This window comes from Streptopelia decaocto (genome assembly GCF_964273445.1).
Source record: "Streptopelia decaocto genome assembly, chromosome: 1".
Taxonomy (NCBI): Eukaryota; Metazoa; Chordata; class Aves; order Columbiformes; family Columbidae; genus Streptopelia; species Streptopelia decaocto.
In genome coordinates this window covers 193224515-193249722 of record NC_138663.1, presented here as the reverse complement: position 1 = coordinate 193249722, position 25208 = coordinate 193224515, and the positions used below count along the sequence as shown (strand labels likewise).

The window sequence follows — 25208 nt, the reverse complement described above, 5'->3', positions numbered from 1 at the left end:
AGCAAAGTAAAAAAAAAAAATTGGAACTTGCAACATTAAATCTATTCGTATGTTGTCTCATTCTGCTGTGTTGCCTGAAGCAGGTCCTTCAGCCTACCCCTGAAATGTTAAGTAAATAGTATTTTGAAATATTACTGTCTCTCTCTTTACCAAAATTACTGTAATCCATCATGACCTAGACCTCCACCACTTATATAAATACAGCCTACAACCAGCTTTTCTGAAGGAGTTTACATTCTGATTCTCAATGTTTTTAACCAGGTATAATGTGCTTTATAAAATATAAATCATGAATAGAAATTATGGAAATACATGGACATGTATTATATGCATATATTATAGTAAGATAATTTGTGTTTTTTCCACTCATAGCTGCTTATTTTCGCCATGGCTTAGACTTCTTCATAGTGAAGGCTGCCTAGGCAGGAAGAATTGTCTGAGGGTCCATAGTAAGAAATGCTGCCTTAGTGACTTGACATAGTGCTTGAAAATGTTCAGTATTGCATCCTTTACAATTTATTTAGAAATAAATGTTTTGATAGTTTCGCCTTACTTTCAAAATAGGAATAGGTTTATTTCCTCTTACTGAAATCCAGTCCTTGGTAATGTTTCATATATGTGCTTTTGCAGACCCCTTACGACATAAGGCGTATGTTAATGCACAATTATATAGTTAATTGTCTTTCAAACTGGTATTATCAAGTTTCTGTTAATGTATTTTCAGCAACTGAGGAGCTTGATACAGAAAATGAATTTCTATTACCTCCTGTTTTTGGGGAAGAGTATGAGGAACAGCCAAGGCCTCGATCCAAAAAGAAGGTAATTTTGGTGTGGTGGTAAAAAAACCTACAACCATGTAACATTCAAATGGGCAGAAATATGCCAGGTGGTGTGTGTGTGTTTGTTTTTCTTCAGTTCTCATGCTGCTCTAAAACATGTTATTGCCTGTTCATACCTAATATCCCATCTTTATGATGTAAATTGATATACCTCAAATAATAAAACGATTTCAGTCCTATCTGTTGCAGTTAACCATTGGTTTAATAGGAGTGTCATTTCTAAATTCTGATCCCACTTTTGCTTCATGTTGATAGAACTGTTGATATAACGTGCTGGTGTTTATATACTTGTTGTCATCACAGTAATCCTTTCCTACCTTCTGCTCTGAAGAAAACTTTCTTGGTTTAATTTGATAGCAAAATGGAAGTGTGTTGGTATTACCATGGCTTATAATGGGACTCATAACATCTGCTGCATAAAATGGTTTAAAAAATCCTCTTTTTCATGTGCTTTTGAGTTTCTCAGGTTTTATTTTCAGTCCAAAATCTAAGTTGAGGCATTGCAAGTAAAATAGTAATGTTCTTTTATTTAGAAGAAAACTGATAGGAAATAGTGTTTCTGGTGCCTGGCACAAAGCTCAAGTGGTTTTGTTGCAATAACTGCTGTAGATATCACAGCTTTAAAAAAAATAGGCAACTTCTAATAAGAGTTCCTAAAAATAAATATGCCTTTCTAATTTTAAATTTGGAGTATAACTGTTGGTATTATCTGCATATCCCCTGCTGGACGTGCTTTAACTGGAGACCAGTGCTGGCTTTTCCATAGATGAGTTCAGCTGAGCCTAAAAGTTGACCTTCGGACATAATTTGTAGCAATTTTAACTTCCTGCATGTTCACATGAAGAAATCCTGTAGATGCACTGAATTATTTGGTACATCATGTGTTCGTTGTTAATACGATATAAGCAATACAGAAATTCCATTTTCAGAAAATATTCTGCATTAGGAACCAGTTTGCAAGATGAATTAGAAATACCTGTGTGCTTAAGTAAACACTGTCCTCAGAGGGGTGTTTAACACAGAATCTACCACCTGCTGAATGAAGCGTGTGTTTCTTGACACAGAAACTTGGTAGTTTGGCCGGCAGCTCCCTTGTTCTGCCCAGGTTCTGCGGCGCTGCCGTCAGCAGCTGTCACAGCATTAACCACTGTTCTTCGCTGGCAGGGGGTGAAGAGGAAAGCGGTGTCAGAATACCAGTCCCACGATGACAGCTCTGAAAACTCAGAGTGTAGTTTTCCATTCAAATATGCGTACGGTGTAAATGCGTGGAAGCACTGGGTAAAGTCTCGACATTTAGATGAACAACTGCCAGAACTAGAGGAACTGAAATCAAGTAAGTACTTCCAAAAATCTAGCATTCAGATTTGTATTTGGTAGGCAGAATTGCTATAGTCGTCTGATTTTCAGCTGGAATTTTTAATAGAAGCTTTCACATGTCCATAACGTTTCCACAACAACTGGGATTGTTTCACCACAGAGTCACCAAGCTCTTTTCCTAAAGAATTTTTCCTTACTTGGTTCAAAATGCTGCATCTCACAGGCAGGCCAGGGCAGCACCTTCCTGGCTCTTCTGACTTTCCGCCACCATTTTGATTTTTTGTTTGCATCCTGTTTTTTCCTGATGCTCTAACTCACCTTGGAGTTCACAGCTTTTCTGGACTTCTACATTGCAAGGGAGGGGCAACCTTCTCTTTGTCCTGGATAGAGATCTCCATTTGAAACAGGTATCGCCTGGCTGTGGAGCTCAGACACGAGGTGACATTCGCTCCCATGGAGCTGCCCTTTCTGCAGCGCTTCTCTGTGGGAACATTTGCACAGTGAGGGAAAAGGGCCATTGCTTCTGCTCCTGCTGTTATTCAGCTCCCACGTGCCTCTCAGCACTGTGGTGTTGTGCTGTTGGATCTTCAGAAATTGCCATTTCTCCCTCTACAGCACTGTCTTCACTTCAGCATCTTGGGCCACTTGTGTGTGTCATCCTCAGCTGTGCATGACAGTACATTCATCATTGGGTGATACTGTATTTGGTTTATTAGACTTTACTCTGGTCGCCTTGTTTATTTTAATAGACTAACATTTGTACTACTTAGTACATTCAGGCTTGTTTATTCATTATTGTATCAAGCTGTTTTCCTGCTTTCCAAACCAAAAATAACCCATCCCACCCTCACCGTGTAATAATTCTGTTTTATAATGTAGCATTTTTTCCTCTATTTTGCAGCAAAGTCTGTGAAATTAAAGGAAGATCTATTATCACATACTTCAGCTGAGTTAAACTATGGGTTGACACATTTTGTCAATGAAATTCGAAGGCCAAATGGAGAGAACTATGCACCTGACAGCATCTATTATCTGTGTCTTGGGATTCAGGAGGTTAGTAGAGGCTGTAGAGATGGGAAGCAGAGCTGCTTGTTCGACTGTAATCCATTTCGGTGGAAGAATGGGGATAATGTGGATTTATTGGCTAGGAGCTATTCTTGATATGATCACTATGATCTGGAACACAGAGAGGTTGCTGTGAAAATGACATTGTAGAAAGCTGTCTGTACAGAAAATGAGTTTGCAGACCCATCCGAAAACTCAAATGTAAACCTGATATAGTTTAGTCATTTTAAGCTTCTTGCTGGATTAAAGCAAGGTATTTGCAGTATAAAATGACATAGTTTTTCCAAACACAGTGCTTCAGTTTGTTTGCTTAAGATGGTTAAATGTAAAAACAGAATGAAACCAAGCATGATCTCTAAATGTTTCACTAATTCGGTTACTTAGCATATAGTGGAAACAAGCTATTTGGAGTGTCTTTTGGGGAGAGTCTAATTTACTAAATATTGCAGACTGGCCAGACAGGCTTTTTTGTAGAGTACAGGCCGCTCTGCTATATTGACTGACACACACACCCTGCCCTCAAATTGCAGTTACATTGTATTTCGAAGATTAAGGGAGTCAGTTTAGATGTATCGGATGTGAAGACAACAACATATCACTAGATAATTAAAAAAGCTGTTGCACAGCTTATCTTTTAATTAGAAGATGTCTTAATCCTTGGTACATGAGGCAAATCATAGATAAAAGAAGCAGTGTTCAGAGCTTAGAACACAGAAAATTTCATTTAAATTAAAAGGCAATAAAAATGCTTATGATATGGAAAGCAAGCTGTTCACAGGCTTTGCAATCTTGCTTAAACTGTTTTCTACTTGAGGCAGAGGACTTGAATCAAATAACAATTTTAAAATCGAAGTATTTTAAAAATAGTTCTGCCAGTAATTTTTCTGTATGGCAAGTATGCAAAATTAAGGAGTTAGTTGATATCTTTACCTCCTGGTTGAAATTTGAGAAGCAAGCATTCACTGTTTGGCATTTTAGTCAGTATTGCTATGAGGCATGTTTCAAATTCAGCTTTCTGCTTCTGCACTTGCATGATACTGTTCCTGTATCTTTCTGTTGAATTGAAAAGACTCCTATTAAGCTGATCAACAATACACAGAGTGAGGTATGTGTTTATAAAATGGAACTTTACTAATATTTTTTTCTTTTTCACCTTTCTCTTTGTGCCTTTGACGTTGTTTGTTTATTGTGAAAGCTAGTTATGTGTTAAACATTGTGGATTTTTTTTTATCTCATCAGGAGCAAAGTTTGTGTGGCACAGCACAATTATCATAGGCCATAATACACATACACAACTCTGGAACGTTAGAGGAACATCTTGTGGCCATGCTACTGTAATTAGCGCTCATACTTATTGTCCAGTGTTTAATTCAGGTGATGTTAACAGCCCCGTTTCATAGGCCCGGTTGTGCCAGTGCTGTTCAGGCTGGCAGGAGGACGGGCCCTGTTCTGCGGAGTTTGTGTGTCACAAAGGCCGACAGCAGCAAGTGGGACAGAAACACGGGAGCATTGAGCTGACAAGGGCTGCAGCCAACATCTGTGTGCTAATGGCAAACTGCATGAGCATGGATGTGTGTTGCCCTTCTCAACAAGCAGGTTTAGACAAGTTAAGGGTACACCAAATGCAACGCAGTTGTCACAATGTGCAACAAAACTGTGTTGCCTTCTAGTATTTTCTCAGTCTGTCTTTCCATCTAACAACCCCAACATGAGTACTGAAAAAGCATAAATTGCCATTTAAAAGGTATTGGGTCTGCTTAACTCAAAAGGGACTCAGAGGAGATTAAATGATGCCATTTAAGGATAAAGTTATGCCAAAAATAAGCAGTATTTTGCTAACTTAGAGTAAGTTTCTCTTCAGAGGAACAGAATTAGAAAAAGAGAACTTCCCCCCCGCCCCAGAACCACTGCACTCAGTGTGGCTACGTATGGGCTCAGGTTAGAGCTTTTTCTCGTGGATGTAATGTGGTTTGAGCACAGGGGAAGTGCTCAGGAGTCTTTAAGTCTTAAGTTGTTTCTTTGACTTTGTAAAATAACTTCTTCTTAAGGGAAGCACTTAGAAAATCTGATCCAGCAAACTGGTCCCTGAGTCGCATGGTACATTTTCTCAGTTCAGGTTCATTTGCAGCTGAACTGGTTCTGCTTCCAGACAGAAATGATTCAATAATGGGTTTGATAAGTCCGAAGTACTGATCCTGAAAAATGTCACTCTTAAAAGTAAAGATTGTTGCATGGTCAGGCGGGCTTCTAGTGGAGAGGGTTCATCTAGAAGAAGGTGTTAGCCTGCCCTGCTAACATGCATTGTGGCCTTCGTTCTTTGTCCCAGTACAGACTGGGAGATTTGAGGGGCTTTCGCACATGCAATAATGGAGTAGTTTGGGCAAAATTCAGGCTGATGGAGCTTGGCAGTTGTTTGTCTGAAGGTGCTGTGGGCAGTGATTGAGCCCGTTCTGCACTGTGGGACTCGGAGGCCTGTCCAGTTCCTTCCGGTTCGCTGTGATTTCAGTAGAGCTCATCTCAGGTGGAAACCACTTGTGGTCATCCTGCCCCGGCTGGAGTTGGCAGTGGCAGAGCACGGTGTTGTGGTGTGGAAGGGAAGGTGTGCGGATGCGTGGGGGGTGTCGTGTAGCAGGGGAGGCTGAATGTGACATCGTTCTTCTGCAGACTCTGGGGTGCTCATGGTCTGGGGGCTGCACAGGTTTCTACTGGGAACATCAGGGTTTAGCCAGGCGCTTATTCTGAACCAGGAAACAGAAGTATTCTTGGTGGAGTTCTCACAGGCTTCTGTGGGAATTGGTTTTGAACCAGTTTTCAGTCTTAATTCAGTTTCGCTGCCAGCGTTCAGTGAGAGTGTTTAACACAAACTGGAGAAAAAGAAAATTCATGAAGGAATAATGTGCCAGGGAACAGAAGGGCAAACCCTTTGAAGCTTATAGTAAGCTATATTATTTGGTTTAGAATTGCTTTATAAAATTTAAACTGGTACATATAGAAAGAAAGAAGCACATTTTGGGGAATATTGTGCTTTGAAGAATTAGTCAAGCATGTAGTATAAAATAGTTATCTAAATCAGGATGATGTATTGGAGGCTTCTGGGAAGTGTATTCATTCATTTTTCCTTATAAAGCTAAGTACAAAGATAAGGAAGTCAAGATATGCTGAACCATCTAGTATAAATGAGCGTTGTGTTTGATGTTGTTTCGAGTATGTGTACAGAAGTAGATGCCATTTCCAGGGGTAAATACGTTTTTTGTGTCTGTCACTTTATTGTGTGCACTTGCAACAGGCCTGTTCAAGCAGAGAGAACACTGAAGTGGAAAATCTTAGAAGCCAATCCTGCATTTCTTAGAAATGTCTCAAGAGAGGATAATGTCAAATACTAGTCTTAAACCTCAGCCATTAATTCTTGGTAAAGGTTCAAAAGAGTTTCTGTCTGTAAGGTCAAGAGGGTTAAGGTAATTAGACTGCAGAACAGGCACACGCGTTGCACCATCCTGTCATTTTTCTGGCACTGCTGCGTGTCATTACCACAAATATATTGTTGGGGTTTTTGCTCCCACTTCTGTGTTGAAGATGCTTCTGTCAGTGCCCAGAATTCTAATTTAAAATGACCGATTCTTGCTGATCTATTTTTTCCTTTGAAGACCTAGGCAGAGGAAAAGATAAATGAGTTGTGTTTGGGTTTTGTTTTGTTTGGGTTTGGCGTTTTTTGTGCATGTATGTGGTTTTTTTTAATAACTTCTCATTCACAGATACAATGTTACACACAGGAAAATATAGAGAAAAATATTAGAGTCGTAATTAATCTGTGATTCTTATCCTGTTAGAAATTCACAACATACGTTATATTGGAGGTAACTTAACTACTAAACATTGGAAAAGTGTCATTGGTTTCTTTTTAGATTTTTTTTTCTAGAAGTGCAAGCATTGCGCTGAAAAAGAACCCTACAGCACAGGATTTGCTCTGATGTGAAATTGTAAATATTGTGTCTCTTTCTTTTCTATAGTATTTATATGGAAGTAATCGAAAAGACAACATATTTATTGATCCAATCTACCAGACGTTTGAACAGGAATTAAATAAAATCCTTAGAAGTTGGCAACCAAGCATACTTCCAGATGGTAATTTTCTTTTTGGTCATGTATGTTTTTCATCTCTTAATAGTTCTGTATTCTTAAGCATGTAGATATATACAGACATCTTATGCATTGCAAGAGTAATTGATTAAAAATCATAAAGATATCATCTAAGAGTTCAATTAAGACTTGTTCTTATTTTCTCATTTCTTGGTCATCCATGCTGCAAGAGTTGATTTTGCCGTCGCCTGTTAGTCTTAAATTGATTATCCATTTTTAGGAAAGTTAGAGTAAGCAGCTGCTCTTCGACCTGCGCTTATTTATTTTCCCAGGTGGGAAGCAGGCAGACAAGCACTGGGCTGCGTGTGGGTGGGGCTGACGAGCTCTGTATTTTAGTCTTCCTCAGCTCAGCTGGGAGGACTCTGTGCCATGGGCCTTCTGCTCAGGAGGATCATCAGTTGATGGAGAAAACGGGAATTTTCCTCAGCAGATTGATGCTGGTGCTGAACTGCAGAATCCACTTTTTTCCATCTTTCTCACAATTCTTTCTTGAGTGAGGGCTTGTCCTTACCAGCCCCTTTCCTCTCTCTTCTTGATGTGGGTTTTTCTCTGTATAGCACTGGGGAAACTGTGTATAGGGCCCTTGCTGAACCCTGGTACAGTCCAGGAGTGCTTTCACAGTGAGAGATCCATAAATAATGAGAAGAAGGTATAACTATTTGGAGGCCTTTCCTGAGCAGAGCAAAATGAACTAAAAATACACTCTTTACGAAGAGATTAAGATTAGTCCCTTGAACGTTTGTTTTTATGTAAGAACGTAAGGGAGCCACTTGTAAGCAAAGCTCCTGTAATTAAACAGAAATGTGTTCTGTGTAAAATTGCCTGTACTGATATTTCCTATTGATTGTCTCTTCTTGAAACAGTATCTGTGTCTTTAAGAGGTGGTTTTGGGGGTGTGGATATATAATTAAATATGCTTTTAGATGCTTCTGTCATGAGCGTTTTGCTAAATTTTAATAAACAGAAACTTGATCTTTTGCACCTGAACAGTTTATGGGATAATCCAGTGTATTTTCTCTAATGTTCTTTTTTTGAAGGATCAATATTCTCTCGCGTTGAGGAAGATTACCTTTGGAGGATTAAACAGCTGGGATCACATTCACCAGTTGCTCTTCTGAATACTCTGTTCTACTTTAACACTAAATATTTTGGCCTGAAAACAGTGGAGCAGCACTTAAGACTTTCTTTTGGCACTGTTTTTAGACAGTGGAAAAAAAATCCTCTAACAATGGAAAGCAAAGCGTGTCTTCGATATCAAGTGTCTTCCCTGTGCAGAGCTGATAGTGAAGGTACTACAGCAGTTCCAAATTAAGCATTGCAGAAGCATCCACACTGTGCTCCTCTGAGGGACATCTGGGCACCTTGCCAGGGGCCAGAGCCTAAAGTTTAGCAGCTCCCAGCTCCTATATCTTTAATTGGAATGTGTGGCCCATGGAGACTACAGGGTCTCCGCGTTGTATGATCCCTTTGAGCCCACTGGTCTCCATGCTAAATGCTGTGACATTGTTGTGGCTGTGGGTTGCGTTTCCAGTTTGCAGTTATGCACAGTTGTGGAGACCGCATTGCGGTACTTGGTGGGCTGCCCACTCTGGGAAATTTACAGGAAAATGTAATATAACTTCAAGTTATAGCTTAGATGTTGTTGATTTTCTTCTTAAAGATAAAATTACTTCTGGAAAAAGGAAACATGAAGATGATGAACCAGTATTTGAACAAATTGAAAACACGTCTGATCCAGCTAGATGCCCTGTGAAAATGTTTGAGTGCTATCTGTCTAAAAGGTAAGTATAATACAGGGTTGATGCAACATGAAATAACCTCAAGCAAAGGGAATGGCTTGAGATCTTCTGAAAAACATATAAATGAAAGCATTGAAATCTGCAGTTCTGTATCTGGACAAGGTGTGCAGAAGTATGGGAGCAGCAGAGTGCTTCAGTGTTAATTGTCAAAGACTCCATCTGGGAATGACAATATGATTCAGTTTTCTTGCGTGGAAACACCAAGTATTTCTGCAGAAACTTACCAGCAAGGGATCTGATAGGTTTTGCTACTGAGGGTTTTGTGAGGTCCCTGTCTCTTCAGTAAGAATTGGATTGAGACAGTGGTTTTACTTCATGTTAAGTCATCAGGAATCTGAAATGTAGATATTTTTGAGATACCTGGTTCGAAAGCAAGCTGAAAACATTTAGTAGTAGAAAAAATATTACTGATGGTAACTCAGCATTTAGAAAAGCTTGTTTCCTTCTATTCTGCGCAGAAATTAATATATTAAAAATAAAAGTTTGGGCAACTCTTTAAAAAAAACTTAATTTAGTAGTTAAATCACAGAATCACAGAATATCAGGGATTGGAAGGGACCTCGAAAGATCATCCAGTCCAATCCCCGTGTCAGAGCAGGAACACCCAGATGAGGTTACACAGGAAGGTGTCCAGGCGGGTTTTGAATGTCTCCAGAGAAGGAGACTCCACAACCCCCCTGGGCAGCCTGTTCCAGTGTCTGTCACCCTCACTGAGAAGAAGTTTCTTCTCAAATTTAAGTGGAACTTTCTGTGTTCCAGTTTGTACCCATTACCCCTTGTCCTACCATTGGTTGTCAATTTTTGGAAGTTTTGATTGTCAATGTTTGGGAAGTGTTTGAAAACAGGATTTCATGGGAAATACTTTTCTTTAATTGGAACAGCCGTTGGAGCAACTGATTTTAATGTAGATTTTATGTAACTCTAAGTGAAATACAGGCAGGTGATACCAAAGAAATAAAATCACTTTGTCTATATAGCACAAATCAAATTAAGTATGAGACCAAACATTGTTAGGAAACAACATCTTACTCCTAAAGGTGAAGAAAGAACTTAAGCACAATGTAGGCAGAAGTGCAAGTATGTCATGTGATAGAGAGAAATGAGGTCTGTTAATGCAGGCACCTGCTTTTCATAAACTCAGTTAATTCTGATTGTTGCAGGGGCTTGGTTTTTTTTTTTTTTTTTGCCTTCACACTATCTGCTGTCATGGTTTGTAGAACATATATCGTTAAAAACTTAGAGCTGGATTTTTGAACTGAAGTTGTACAGCCAGTAGGGGGAAGAGAAGAAATAATTTCTTTTTCTTTAGAAACACCTCAGTTTTGGGGAAAAGAATGCACTTAAACCCATCCGATGTATCATTGTGGTGTGGTTTCAAGTCCTGCTGTCTTACAGTCACCATTGCTAACCAGACCAGCAGACTGCTTCTCCTGCTTACACTTCTTATAACACATACCTCATGTCTTTGATGACATAATTTTAATAAAATACTTGACATTTTAAAAATTACTGTCAAATTTAATGTTGTAATTGAGGGTAATATTGTAAAGGTACTGTAAAATTTAAGGTAATGCCAGTTGTTTGAAATATACTTGGCAATCAGTGGACAGTTGCAGCTGGAATTTCAGGATGCTCTGATTCCCAGCTATCAACACTTGTATCATTGCTTGTTCCTATAAAAATACTGGCTTGTGAAAAAAGTAGGAAGAAGGCTAAAATATTTAAATTATTAGGATATTTTGAGCAGTCATATTTTGCCTCTTATCTGACTCTTAATCCGATTTATGTGAGAGCAGAACAAGCCAACATTCACCTCAGCAGGTGAAGAGCAACACCTGAAACATTATCAGCCAGTTTCTGAAGATGAGCTGGTAAAAATTCTTACTTTTACCAAAGAAACATGAAATAGAGTTGACCCCTGAAGTCTGCAGTATTTATGAAGGAGGGAGCATGAATGAGCACTTACACACATAGAATTGAAAATTGTTTTCTGAGACTTGCCTAGATGGACAAAATGCTAGAATTTCCATAAAGGGTTCTTCTCCAGGGACTGGATCAAACTGCAAAGGGTCAGGATTTAAGAGATTTTAAGACTTAAAATGACCAACCCTTTGAGTAAAACAGGAGAAAGGATTTTAGCTTCTTGTTGTATGTCTGTGCATTACTGTCCATGATTTTCAAGGGAACCCCAGGCTCTTCATTCAGAAATCGCTGTGTGAGGCAGCGATACAAGGAACTACTGATGTTGGTGTTAGGCCAAAGAGGCCTATCATCTCTCTATCAGGTGTTCCTAAATAGATAGAAAGTACTTGGTGGTTTAGCAAGTCCTGGATCTGCAAATTTTTGAAAGCTGGAAGAGGAAGAGTCTGTGGTCTCCTAGATACTTGCCAAGTCCCAGGTGTCTACTTTTGGCTGCCCTGAGGACGTGGGATGAGGCTGGGCTTGGGGCAGGCCTGGCACTGCTCCTTCTGTGTACAAAACTGCATTTCTCCACATTAACCTGTTTTGGTTTGGTTTGTCTTTGTTTTAACTTGGCTAGGTACAGTTAGAGTTTGGTTTGTGCAGGATGTTGGAACTGCTAACGTGCTGGTTTTTGAACTCCCCTGCGTTTTCTCCTTTGCAGCCCACAGAATCTGAACCAGAGGACGGACATGTTCTACCTGCAGCCGGAGTGCTCTGTCTCCACGGAGAGTCCCATCTGGTACACTGCCACCTCACTGGACCGAAGCACGTTGGAAAATATGCTCGTACGGGTTCTTTTAGTAAAAGACATTTATGATAAAGACAATTATGAACTGGATGAAGACATAGATTAAAACGAACTTCCAAAAACCATCAAGAAAACCAAGAGCATTAGATATAGTCATGCTGCTAGACCTTTACTATGGAAAACATTTCAAGTTTACCCTTTGTTTTATGAGTTTTGTAGCAGTGTGTACCCTCACCTGGGTATTACCATGTAAATAGTCTGTGAGTGAAAGTTTCCATTATTCTGCATAGTGGTTTTAGAAGACATAACAAACACATTTCAGATTCTTTTTTTATTATTTATTTGATTAGGTATGTTTGTAACTTTTTACATTGCAAAATATGAATGAGAATGTGCCATGTGTAATTTCATTTTCCCTTGTAGTAAGAGACTTCCATATTGCACAACTCTGCTGTTGGAAGTTCCCTTGAAAGGAGGCTCTTTTAATGGGTTCTTAAACTGGATGGTTGTGTATGGGTAGCACTACTAAAGTTTAGAACTTGCTGTGTCTTTCAGAATTTTTAAATAAATTGTAAACTAGTAGGTTTTTTACTTTTTAGTTACTGAAGCCTTATAAGGTTATGTAGAGAGATTCCATCTTATGTACCAAAAATAGACAAAAGAGAATGCTGTCAATATTGGTGTACTGTAATGTGAATCTATTCTGGTGAAAACATTTTTGTTGCCCTTATTAAAACCTTAGTGTCTTTTCCTTATTTGTGACTCTCTCTCAATTGCCCCTACAAATAAAAAATATATATATGTGTAAATAAATGAATATAAGCTTAAAGCATGTGGTCATCAAGACATGTATTTTGTAAAAAAACATAACCAAAACCCCTTAAAAAAAAATAAGACAAATGTCTGATGACAATGCTATATAATTCTTTTCCATCTTTTCTGACCATAAATGCTGGTACCTCATATTACTGTAAATCTGTCCTTTGTAGCCTTAGCAAAAGGGATTTTAATGCTGTATTACATAAAGTAATATGGTATGCTAAATTTTTAACTTCTGTTTCTCCTTGTGTTGCTGTATTTAAATACAGTCAATACTTGACTATGGGTGGGAAAATTCTGTTAACTAATGCCTCCGTTCAAAAGCCATATGAGATGTGAAGTTGCAGAAAGTTGAAAGATATTTTTTGAAGAAAAGTCTTTTCATTTGTTCTATTGTGTTCATTGTGTTTACTTTGCATAAGGAGTCTGATTTCTACATAAATGTTTAGCTGTTTAGGTTTTGTTACTTGCTCTTGTTTAACTGATGCAAGCAACCTGGCGGTTCATGCAATGGTTTTGCTGTTGTACTGAAAACAAAATGTAGTAGAATATTCTACTATGAAGTAGTGATAAGTTGGGCTCTCCTAAACGACGTTAAGCATCTGTTGCGAGGAATCGTCTACTAAAGGGGAAACTTTCTCTGTATATATATTACCACCTTAGGATTTATTTCTCCCAAGGGCTGCATGGCTTTTTCATTTTCCTTAGCTTAAAAGAATGCACATAGGGACACCTCTTTCTATATAGAGAAATAAAGCTTCAGTTGCTTTGTTTTGTTAAGCAAGTTTATTTAAATTTCTGCTATTCTTGTGTGTCCATGAGTATGTATTAATTTAGATATACCACTAATTCGGAAGTAGATGGAGATGTACACGTTTAATTTTTCTTTTTTTTTTTTCTGGTGACTCTACCTCCCTGTGTAACCAAGAAATGCTGCAACAGCCAATAGATCACTAACAGCTCCAGTGCTCTTTTCCCTTTGTGAGTACATAAAAACTTAGGCCATTAATGCTTGTTTTTTGCAAGCAACCACCATAGAATGTGCTCACGGTTCATAAAAATGAAAATCATAAATTGTAATCACGGTTTTGTTTGGGCCTCTCCAGTTGAACACCTGACTTGACCATAAGTTAGATTTAATGTAAGGGAATCGTTGTTGCTAATTACCTGCCTAAAATGCATCATGTGTTTCACTTGAATACTTCAATATGCATTTCAGTTTTTTGATCAATAGCAATAAGTATCACTTGTAGCCCATTTGCTGTAGTTCAGACTTCAAGTATTCAGCAGGAGCTTTAACTAGTCTGTGCGTAGGACAAAGTTTAACTTCAAATACACTTTTGTAAAACTACAAACTTTTAACATGAAGTGTAAAGTACCCTAAATCAGCACTGAAGTTAAATGTGTGTGTGTGTGCGCGCGCGTGTGTTCAGTGTTTTGTCATAAACAGTTTAAATTTTTGTTCTAAAAATCAGATTACAAATACTTCTTAATGTCAGTTTTAATATGGCATGCTGTGCAACAAACAGGCATTTTCAGTGTCAGTAGAAAATAATGCTCCCTGAAGTTTATCAGAAATCAAATTATCCTAAATTCCTCCCATTTTCTACCCAAGATTCACCTTCCATGTCGGTAAAAATACACAAGTTGGGTTTTGAAATAGAATTTTTTATGCATAAATCCATGTTGGAAATATAAAGATGGTTGTCAAGAAAATGACTTTTAGTCCAGAAGATGGAGCTATTCCATCATCAGCAATAATGTGCAAGTGTTTAGCGTGTTTAGATCAAACGTTGTAAACTGCTGAGCTATTGCAGTCAAGAATGCTCAATAGCTCAATGTATGCATTTTATTCCTTCATTTGAATGGTGATGCAAAATGCAATAAAAGGCCTCAGGCCTGAAAAAATAAAGACATGCAATTTTATAATAATTAGGAGTTCAGGGCAAATACATGACTTTGTAAGAACTGTCAGCAGCTGGACTGGAATGAGGTTGGTGTCACTGAGTTACCTGCAGGTTGCCGTGCAGGAAGATGTGTGGTGCCCTGTTCTACACAGAGCTCCCGAGTTAATGACACGTGTCAGGACCCTGCCCTCGCTGTCCACCCTCCGAGGGTGTGAAGTGGCAGCCCGGCTGTTCTGGGCACCGCTCACCTGAGAAATGCATCCCGGGAGGTGCAGGTCGGGCAGGATTTCCCTGACTTGCGCAGTCCTGCCCGCATGTGCTCTGCATCTCCTCAGTTGGAGATCAGCTTTGGAACAATTCACAGGTCAAGTAGTAGCCTCAAGGTCTTAAGAAAATTAAATGGCAGCAGTAGGCAAATTACATACAAAATGCAGTTCATTGTGAGAAATAGTGAAAAATTATTGCAATTTTCAGCAAATAAATTTGCTTTGTTAGGCACCTCTTTTTCTATAAGTAACTGTGTGCAGTCATTACAAAAAGCTGCATTTTCTTCAATGACTGAACTAAGCATAAATTATGACAGTTAATTATTGAACAAAAGGTTGTGGTTGTGGATTAATTTCGATGTGTGCAATATTAATTGCTCAGGGTGTGACTCTATAATGCAGCAAAAATTGTTTTTCTAGTAGCTGGTACTTGGGCTTGTAAGAGGCTGTGTGAATAGATGGGGAAGCAGGAGAGGTGGCCCATGAACCTTCCAGTCCCAGAGGAGGATGTGTGTGAAATGGAAGAGAAAAGGCATGAGTGGTGGTAGGCGCTCACGCCATTTCCATTTTTGCTGGCGTTTTTATTATATAGAAGTGGGTTTTTAATGTTATACTTTCTCATTTTTGTCTGTTACTGTTAGGAAGGGCAGTTAAATATTTTGATTTCCATTTTAGTAAACATTCACTCTTGAGTAAATTACGTTCATGTTGTGCGTTATGTGATATGCGTTACATGTAAGACAGACTGTAAGAAAAGTTCCTTTTCCCTGGGTTTCCCACAGCAGAGATTCAGGCATGGATTCCAGAAATCCTTCTAAAGAAATAATTTATTCTCAAGGCAGAGCGTAGAGGAGCTCGAGCCCGGTGCCTCCTGAAGAGGCACCCTCAGCAGAAAACAAACTTGGGCGTTCATACCCCCACAATCCAAGCCCCCACCCCCTTTGGACCACTCTGGGCCAACTGCAAAATGAGGTCTCCCCATTCTTCATTGAATCTCTTCATATTCATCAGGTGGGCTGTCTATTACAGTCCTTCAGTTGCTATTTTGCACCTGCAGCTGGAGAAAAAGTTCTTGGCAAAGCAAAACATTCTTCTGTTTTGTCTTCTGTTAAATGCAGTTCTGTTCCTTGTCCCCAGAGAGGCATCTCCCCTTCTACCTTGAAATGTTCTGCCTTTTTTTTTTTTACTTGATAAAGCAGAACGTTTCAAAGGTTCCGAGCCTGCAGGAGTTATGGTAAGCAAATGTAAGTTTCTAGGCAAGTTCTATAAGAAGCAGGATACCAAATAATTCAGTCAGCTAAGCCAGTGTATTCCCTAACAGTGATGCAGAGTAAGTGGAGTGGTAGCTTTTTGATTCCTCTTGCACTGGCTTGGGGACTCTTGATGAAACTGAAATTTAAAGTGTTTTCAGGCCAAGAAGTTATGAAGATGTAAAAAGATGTTAGGCTGTCATACGTTACTCCCCAGGTTACAATGGAAAATGCTAATGATACTTTGGAAGTACTGAAGATTGAGTTACCCTTTGTTTAGGATTAGAGCGAAGCTCTGAATGTGGCTGCAGCGCTGGACACCCTGTCCCCAAGGGCTTGGTTAAGCATGGAACTTTTGAATTCTCAAGTCAGAAATAAATCTTTCCTCTACCAGCTTTTTAATTTGAAATGTTGGCTGTGGGCATGGCAGGGCCTGCACCGCAACCAGGGCCTCTCTCCTGCTCTTCCCTTTACTGTCAGGTTGCTTCGGAGTTTCTTGCTGTTGCTCTCTGGTGGAAAACGTGACTACAACATGAGCCAGGTTCATGGTTTGATGCAAAATAAGCCTTGGGCAGGGAAGGAGCTGAGATGATAATTCTGTCTTCTCCTTAGCCCTTAGTAAGGCATAATTGCACCTTAATGTTACCTTTTCAAAAGCCTCTGCTCTCCCCAGCCCAGGTCTGCCAAGCAAAATAGCAGAAAGGATTTGAGTGAGACACTAGCATGGTAAAGAGCTGCAGGGATGTAGATACAGATACATATGTGATGGTGACTAGACAAGCTGGTATTGGGGGACGAGAAGAGTGAGCAAAAGCACAAGGAGAAGGGACAAAAAAGGTTGACCGTATCCATTTTGAACAGTTAACAGGGTTTAGGAGCACAGGTTTAATTCATAATCTGATGATCCCTTACAAGCTTCTGTCACCCGTTCCAACTTCCCGCATAGCCTGACTCGGAGGATTTCACCCAGTGACTGCTGTGTGCTGCCACAGGGCATGGAAGTGAGGTCTATATTTAAATGTGCTTAGTCTGGCTTGTATTTTCAAGATATCAGTATGTTGGTGTTTCCAAATACATATATCTGGGAAATATTTGTATTTCCTCACCCAAGAAGCAGTTGTCTTCATGGAGCAAAGCCACTGATACAGCAGTCACAACACATTTGCTTGTGCATAATTGGAGTAGGGAATGATGCAGTTAAAGCAGCGTATTGTGTCCCAAGTACCAGCAAGGCATCACAACACTTCAACTAATGGTTTAATTAAATGTTTTTCTACCTCCAGTTTCCTTTTTTTCATTTTCTTTTGTTAAATTAAAGGAAGAAAATCTCTGGAGATAGCTGAGTTCTTGGAAGAACGCTTCAACGACACCATCAGTCGTTCCTGCTGGTGGTGGCAGGAGGTTGCCTGAGCTGGCTACGGGCGAGGAGCAACAGAGGAGCCCTTCTGTTTGTCATCGCTGGGAAAAGCAGCCCAGAATCTGTTGCTACCCTCATGTAGCATGGTTTTACACAGCCAAACCAGTGCTGATGGCAGTCCTGGAACCACTTCTGAGCACAATATGTCTGCTGATGTTCACAAAAAGCAAAGAGAGAAAATGAGAAGATCGAGTTCCACTTTGATTTCTTGTTCAAGCAATTTTTCAAACTCCAAATGTGTGAGTATGAATGGGACTTGAACGTGACCTGAGTTTTGCTTTCCCTGCCATGTGGCATTCCTGGGAGAAGCGGTGAGGGCCATTTCTGGCTGCCACCCTGCCTGGGGGCAGGGGCGATGTCAAGGCAGCAGAAAGCAGCTCTCTGCCTTCCTGACCTGAGTGCTGAAAGCTTCCTAGAATTGTTCCCCAAGTTTGCACCTTTATTGTACTGGTTTTACCTGCTTTTGCCTGAAATGGTGAGAGTTTGACAGAAGGGCAGATGCTGAAAACATGTGTCCCTCTGTCACCTGGCACTTAGGGCCGTGCAGGAGCTGAAAGCTCTGGAAAGCAAGACGTGCTGGTGCCGAGCAGGGGAGCAGCCGTTTGGACTAGAGAGGTCCAGAAAGAACAAAACCCAGCATTAATTAAACCAGTTCATTCTTTGAGCTATGGCAGTTTCCTGAGTTTGGGTTTGTACACTTTAAAAAGTAATTAAAAAATGCTTTGGTGACTGGTTCTTCCCAAGCACAAGCAGGATGTTGCGGTTCCTCTCAGAACAACTGGAGAATGGGTCTTCTCCTCAGTACAAGGAGAGTTAGGTTTATTAGCATCTTCTTCCTTTATTAATTGATTTATTTATTTAAATGATTGTTCCAGAGTCACAGGGGAGGGAAGTGTTCAAAGCGTTAGTGAGTTGTGTCATGTACCGTGTGCATAGATACTTGCAAGTCCTCTGTTTTTACACTAAAACTAGGGTTCATAAAACATGAAACTTCTTCGTCCTTTCTGGGAAATGAACAGGAACATCCTTGTCATCTGTGTAATTTAAACTGCTGACATTCCATTTGTTTCAAACCACTAAAAGTGCTTTATTGGTTTTAAATATGAAACATTATTTTATTCCTTAGTATTTTTGCTGAGTAAGCAGTATGCTTCCTCCAGTCATGAAGATGCTTTCTGCTTTCAGTACACATTATGCAAGGCAATATACATGTAGTATTGGCATTTCTAGTCTTTAATAGTTTTTAAAATATCCTACTTGGATGTGAAGAGGAAGCTTTTTGATTCGGGATTAAGCTGTGTCATTAAGGCAAAGGAAGGGCCCACCAGCATTGCAAAATCATCAGCCTTGGTACATCTGGGGAAAAAAATAGTCCCAGAAGTCTCCCCTCCTCTTTACATCTAAAAATGTTTTCTGTTTGTCTTTTCTCTAGCCCCAGACATGCCATCCACATTGGTACATAACAACTCTATGGTGGTAATAACAAGAATAAGTATCAAAATATTTAGAGTTTAATTTCCATTAACTTAGGAAATAAAGGTGGGGTTTTCCCCTCATGACTTCTGGCTTTATCAATGACGGTATCAGGGTTAAAGGTGAAACTTTTAAAAAATAATAAGTAGAAAAAAGACAAGTTTTAGAAGTCAACAGGAGGAAGAGCAGTCTTTGATGGGCTTAATGTCAACTGAGGGAATTGAGGAGAAAATAATTTGAATTCTCCACAAGTATGTCTGTTCAGTTCAGGTTGGCTGGAGGATGCGAGCCCAGGCGTCTTTTGTGATGTACAGGCTTGTTCACACACACGTTCTTGTATCTCGGGCAGCTCCCATAGCCACTGTACTTGAAGTGATCTACTCTAAAGTAGTATCCATACATTGCACTGTGTATTTATATATGTATGACTGTTCATCCAGAGACATGACCACAGTACACTGAAGCAGTCACATGTACTGACCTTCAGGCAGAAAGCATTTCTTGTAATAAAATCCCAACTTATCCCCAGAGGGAATGTCAAATGTGCATTTTCACATGTTTTTTTTTAAAAAGGGTGTTCACCCCTGAGGGTGGATGTTCTTGTCTGTCATTGGTGTCTCATCGTGAAACAATTTCTCCTCCAGCTTCAAGTAGAGAATCCCACAAAGGAGGAGAGGAGGAAGTTCAGAGCAGCAAGTAACTCCTCACATCAACTAAATCCTTAGAACCACAGGCTGCAGGTTTTTTCCCAGCAGAAAACTTGTGGCATCATTGAAAAATAAAGGAAATTCTACAGCTGCTTGATGTTTGATACACGAAGCTCAGAGGTAAATACAAGTGCATCCTTCATCGGGTGAGGAATCTCATTTTAGGGTTGTTTCCATGGTAGTTTAAGCCTATATGTGTACATCACTCCCTGGAAATGTGCTGGTCAGAAACAGGCTTTGTGAGGAGGAATCTACGTGATGTTTAAGTGGTGTGAACCCTATAGCAAATAAACTAAAGAAACGCCTAAACTTTTCTAAATTGTTACACAACTGACTTAAGGCTTATGGAATTTGTATGTGAAACCGTTGCAGAATATAACAGATAAGTGGTAGCCATGATAGGGAAGAAAGCACAGGTTTCTCCTCCTTTATGTTAGTGCTTTGACCCCCAGTTTTGCTCATTTTGCGCTTTCTCTGTTTGTCCTGGGGACTCTTTGTCTGTTCTATGCCAAAACATGACAGCTTTGGCAGATTTTGGGTGAGCCCAGTCTGCCAGAGAAGCTCCGTCCTTGCAGCAGCCTGAGAGTGAATTGACAGGTGACTGCCACCCGAACTGAGGCCACCTGCACGCACCTTTAGGACAAGACCGGTTGCTGACTGGTGCATCAGGGACTTTCGCCACCAACTTTACCGCATGGCATAACCCTGGGAGGCTTGTGGAAAGGAGGCAGGACAGAAATCCTCAGCACCTTTTCCAGGCCAAGTCACTGGCACAGAGCAGGGACCTGAGCATGTTTTCTCAACTCCAAGACTTCACCCTGAGCTCATGGAGAAAAGGGGTCTGCGAAGTGGTTTCTAGCCAAAATTGTTTTGCCAAATTCCCCTTTTGTAACTGCCTGACAGTTTTCAGGGCTGCTCTGGGTTTTTTTGCATGTGTTTTCCCAGGCATACGAAATTCCTCTACACCTGCCCAGACTGACCTGCCAAACCCACCCATTAAACCACAAGCCTTTCTGCACCAAGTCAGTATTTTGGGGAGTTACCATGTTACTCTCAGCATGTTGCTATGAGCACAGGCCACCACCAAACAGCTTCTCCTGGGGGCTAAACCCTGTGCTACCCACCCACCTCCCAGCTTCATCGCTGTGGCTTTGTAAGGGCTAATCCTCACCTCTGCTAGTGGGAATCTTGCAAGAGACAAGCCTCCTTTGGCCCTGATAGCAACACCCATGAACATTTGGAATATAAAACAGGTCCTTCCCTTCTGTTGGTTACCAAACGCATGATACAAGCACTGGAAACCTGGCAAAAGAAAGCATTTCACAAGGGAGAAGCAGAGAGGTCTTACTTGAACTGCACTGCAAAATCCTCAAATTGCCTTTGCTTCTTTGGCAAGCTAGGAAGTATTTCCAAGCCAGGGAAACAGAGGTCTGTGCCTGCCTTAGTGCTGCTTGCTTGCAGGTCACAAGAGAATCTTTTGGTGACCCAGCAAAAGGCACAATGGGGGAGACATTATTGCTGCCCTTCAATACTTAAAAGGGTCCTATGAGAAGGATGGGGACAGACTTTTTAGCAGAGCCTGTTGCGACAGCACAAGGAGTAATGGTTTTAAACTAAAGGAGCGGAGATTCAGGCTAGACATAAAGAAGAAAGTTTTTACAGTGAAGGTAGTGAAACACTGGCCCAGGTTGCCCAGAGAGGTGGCAGATGCCCCATCCCTGGAGACATTCAAGACCAGGCAGGACAGGGCTCTGAGCTACCTGATCTGATTGAAGATGTCCCTGCTCATTGCAGTGGGGTTGGACTGGATGACCTTCAATAGTCCTTGCCGTCGCAAATTATTCTATGCTTCTAGGCAGTTTCTACCACTGGGATCATGCTCATTAGTGATCTCTAAGCACATATAACACACCTGAGACAAATAACTTATTTCTTTTAACAGGAAATGTTCTTTTAGTACTAAGCATTTTGCATAATAATGATATTTTCACCCAGTATCAAATGCTACTTCTGTAATACAAAAATTGCTGTGTATCTTTTTAACCTTTGTAAGAAGCTCCTTTCATAGGAGCTGTATCGCCTGCCAAGGGGGGGTCCTGAAGCGGTGGTGGATGCAGGAGAGGAAAGCAGTGATGTTGGTTTCCATGAGCTTTGGACATAGCTCAAGGGTTGTATTGTGGTGATTATGTTTCTCAGTTACAGTAAGACTTAATTCAGTTAGATTTTTTCTGTAAATGGGAATATTAGCTCTGTTTACTATGTATTGCTGTAGTTTCTGCCAGATTTGACTTGCATATATCCTGGGTCAGGAGAAGTTCAACAGTTGTCTTCATAGAAGAAACCATGTGTGGCATCAGGCAAGTACATTATATATATAATGCTACTCCGTGATTTGTACTCATTTTCAATATCATTTTCAGCTGTACAATCTTCCAAGAGTTGTAAAAGCTGTTCTGGCTACACAGGAATCTCATGGCCATTGTGACCTGTGAGGGAAGGCAGACGGCAGCGCCGCCTTCACGCGTTTCGCAGCGAGGCAAAAAGCATGGTGAAGTGCAGACTGGAAACGTTTCAGAATTACACATACCCATGGCAATTGGTAAGAAGTTTGTTCTAAAGTAAGAATTCAGGCAATCAAAATCAGTTCCTTAAATAATATGTGATGCTGTCAGCGCCTAAAGTAGTACTGTATTAATTGTGTTACAAGATGATGCATCAGAGCTCTCCGCTAAAATATACCCTCTTGCAATAGAAGACAATTGTTTGAAATATTTTTCTTTCTTTTCTTTTTTTTTTTTTTTGTTAACAGATCTGGTGTTGCTGACAAGACGAGAGCCTTTTTGTGCCATTGTGTGAGGTGTCTGAGACGGTCACGTGCGCTCGCGCAGCCGGTGCAGGACAAAGCCCGCAGCGCATGATTGACACCGCGCACAATGAGAGCTTGATGTAACCACATTTTTGTTAACTCTGTGAAAACTCAGGAACACAAACAATGCAGGTCTCAGGGAGTTTCCTATTAAAGTGAAACGAGATACATGAATTATATAGTACTGCTAACAAGCAAAAGATTTCCAAAAGATCAATTTTATTTAAGAATGAGGGGGGAAACAGCAATCTAATTTCAACTCTCTTCTTTTCCTTCTGTTTCGGTGCTGCTGGTTTCCAGACATACAGATTTGCTACAATAAAGCAGGGCAAGACAGAGCCAATGTTAACCAGAAAAATTTAAAAAAGAAAAATGAAAAGCAGTCAGGGGAAGGGTGGGAAAAAACTGCGCATTTTTCTTTCCTATTTGACAGATCGGAGAGAAATGAGAGACCTGCAGCTGCCCCCAGCCATGGGCCTGTGGTACCTGGGCGGCAAGGATTTGACTCCCTCAGCATGGAAGGAGAGGTGCTGGGAGACAGCACTGAGTCCTGGTGGCCTGGGAGAGGCAGCTGTGTCCGAGACGGGAAGGATTGCAGGCTAATAGGAGCGCTCCGCCACCTCCTGTGAAAGTTACTGCAGTTTCCCTGACAGCTCCTCCATGAGCAGCCGCACAGGGGCCGAGCGCTCTTCATGTGCAGAGACACAGGAGCACCATGCTGAGGACCATGCACCATGAACCGTGTGCGCAGGAGCACTACATTGGGACCACGCATCACATATACAGGAGCACCACGTTGAAGACCACGTACCACATATATGAGAGCAACATGCACACAGGAGCACGTATGGGAGCACCACACCGTAGACAGGTTTGGATGGTGGTCACAGTTTTTGTTTGTTGCAGTTTTGGGAAATGTTCAGAGGAGAGCTGGGATGACCCATACACAGCATCACCACATCCTCCCTTGCACACAAAGTGATTGTGCTCTTGCAAAGAGAAATTGCTGGGCTAAAATGGCCATGCCCATGGACCTGGAGCCCAGAGCAGGTAAAGTCTGCAGGGCAGAGGAAGCCTTAGCCACATTTCCTTCTGTGTTTTATGGAGAGCATGTCTTGGCTGGGAATGCTTTTCATCAGGAAAGAGGAGATTTATTGCAATAAAAAGAAGGTGCATGCTGCTGGGATCTCTCTCGGAACGGTGTCATATTTTTGGCCTTCAGTTGTCTCTGCTCAAGCCCCACAGACACTCAGTGACACTGAGGGGCTTTCAGGCAAGAGGGTACGGGAAGAGGTTATGATAGAGTCTATAACTCCAAACTGAAGATAAGAGCCCTGGGCAGCCTATGGCAGTCAGAGTGAGCAGCAGTGTGGTCTGGGGCCACCCAAACCACTGACTGGGGAAAAGGGTGCAGGGGAGGCTGGGGAGAGAGCAGGGACTCTGGCTGGAGGCAGGACTGGAGGTGTCTACCCAGCACTCATGGCACTGGCGACCATAGCATCAAAAGCTGAAAAAACAAATCTAGACAAAATCATTCCAAAGGAATGAAAGGAAGAAATTACTCTAAAAGCTGGTGCTCTGCTGTCTGCTGGCAGCCACCCCATGGGTCCAGTCTCACCTGCTCCAGGCTTTCTGCAGAATCAGATGGGGAATACTTGGCTAACAGATACCTTTTTTGACTTGGAGATACACAGAAAAACCATTGCATCAGTGCTAGAACACAGCAGTGTGGTGCCTCTTGGAGTAAGAGAGGTTGAGCATTGCTCAGTGTTTTAAATCACCAGCACATCAGTAGCCACTCCATTAACAGGGCAGTGATTAAGGGCTGTGAGGAGGAAAGTCTCCTTCTGTGGCACTGGGGTCTCCACCACAGCTCATCCCCTCGATTCCCTCCAAAGTAAGAGAACAAGCAGATTTGGGGCACAGGTCTCTGTTATGGAAATCCTAATGCAGATATATGAAGCAAATCAGATTAATCACTCTGCAGAAGTGCCCATGTCTCACTATGTACTCTAAAGTAACTCAGGCTTACTCCCATCTAAGCTTAGACGAGTTGAGTCCCATCCCAAATATATTTAAAAGAGCCAAAAAACTCTCAGGGTATCTATTTCTTTTATCTAATCTATTCATTTTTCTAGATGTAATAGATGTATCCTGCCATGTCAAAATCAAGAAGCTGTCACAAAGGGGTGTTAGAGGAATATTTCTGTGTTAATAGCCATATCACATCTGGTTGTCTTCATAGCCCATGTGAATTTGGGTGTCCTGAGCTGGCTGCACTATGGCTTGTCTGTATGGCTCTGGGGAAACAAAAAAACAAAAAACCACAAACAAAACCAAAACAAAACCAAAACACACACACACACACACACAAAAATCCCAATAACAACCAAATAGACAAAAAACACCACATCCTGAAAAACAGAAGTGACAAAATTTCTCCTCTTTGCCTAGGTGTTACAGAGTATGAACTGGCTGGATGCTACAATAACTACCACCATGTAAGTACTTAGGTACTTCTTGAAATGATCATTTGACTATTACTTTTGCTAAATAAATGCTGACTCAGTGGTAAAATAAAACCAGCGAGGGATGGATTCTGGAAGAAACGGAAGATCTCTGTGGTAGCCAGCAAA

General features: G+C 40.9%; 1 protein-coding gene across 9 annotated transcripts in view; it reads left to right on the top strand.

The window, feature by feature from the left end:
• The window catches only part of ZMYM2 (zinc finger MYM-type containing 2), an 88962-nt gene extending 75487 nt beyond the window's left edge, over positions 1 to 13475 (top strand). For all 9 annotated transcript variants that reach the window (XM_082044266.1, XM_082044262.1, XM_082044267.1 and 6 more), the window contains 7 exons: positions 725 to 819; positions 2004 to 2172; positions 3058 to 3209; positions 7229 to 7343; positions 8396 to 8647; positions 9019 to 9139; positions 11781 to 13475. In XM_082044266.1, coding sequence (XP_081900392.1) covers positions 725 to 819; positions 2004 to 2172; positions 3058 to 3209; positions 7229 to 7343; positions 8396 to 8647; positions 9019 to 9139; positions 11781 to 11973 — 1097 coding nt within the window. In that variant the 3' untranslated portion in view covers positions 11974 to 13475. The remainder of the gene's footprint in view (positions 1 to 724; positions 820 to 2003; positions 2173 to 3057; positions 3210 to 7228; positions 7344 to 8395; positions 8648 to 9018; positions 9140 to 11780) is intronic.
• Positions 13476 to 25208: the final 11733 nt, after the last annotated feature.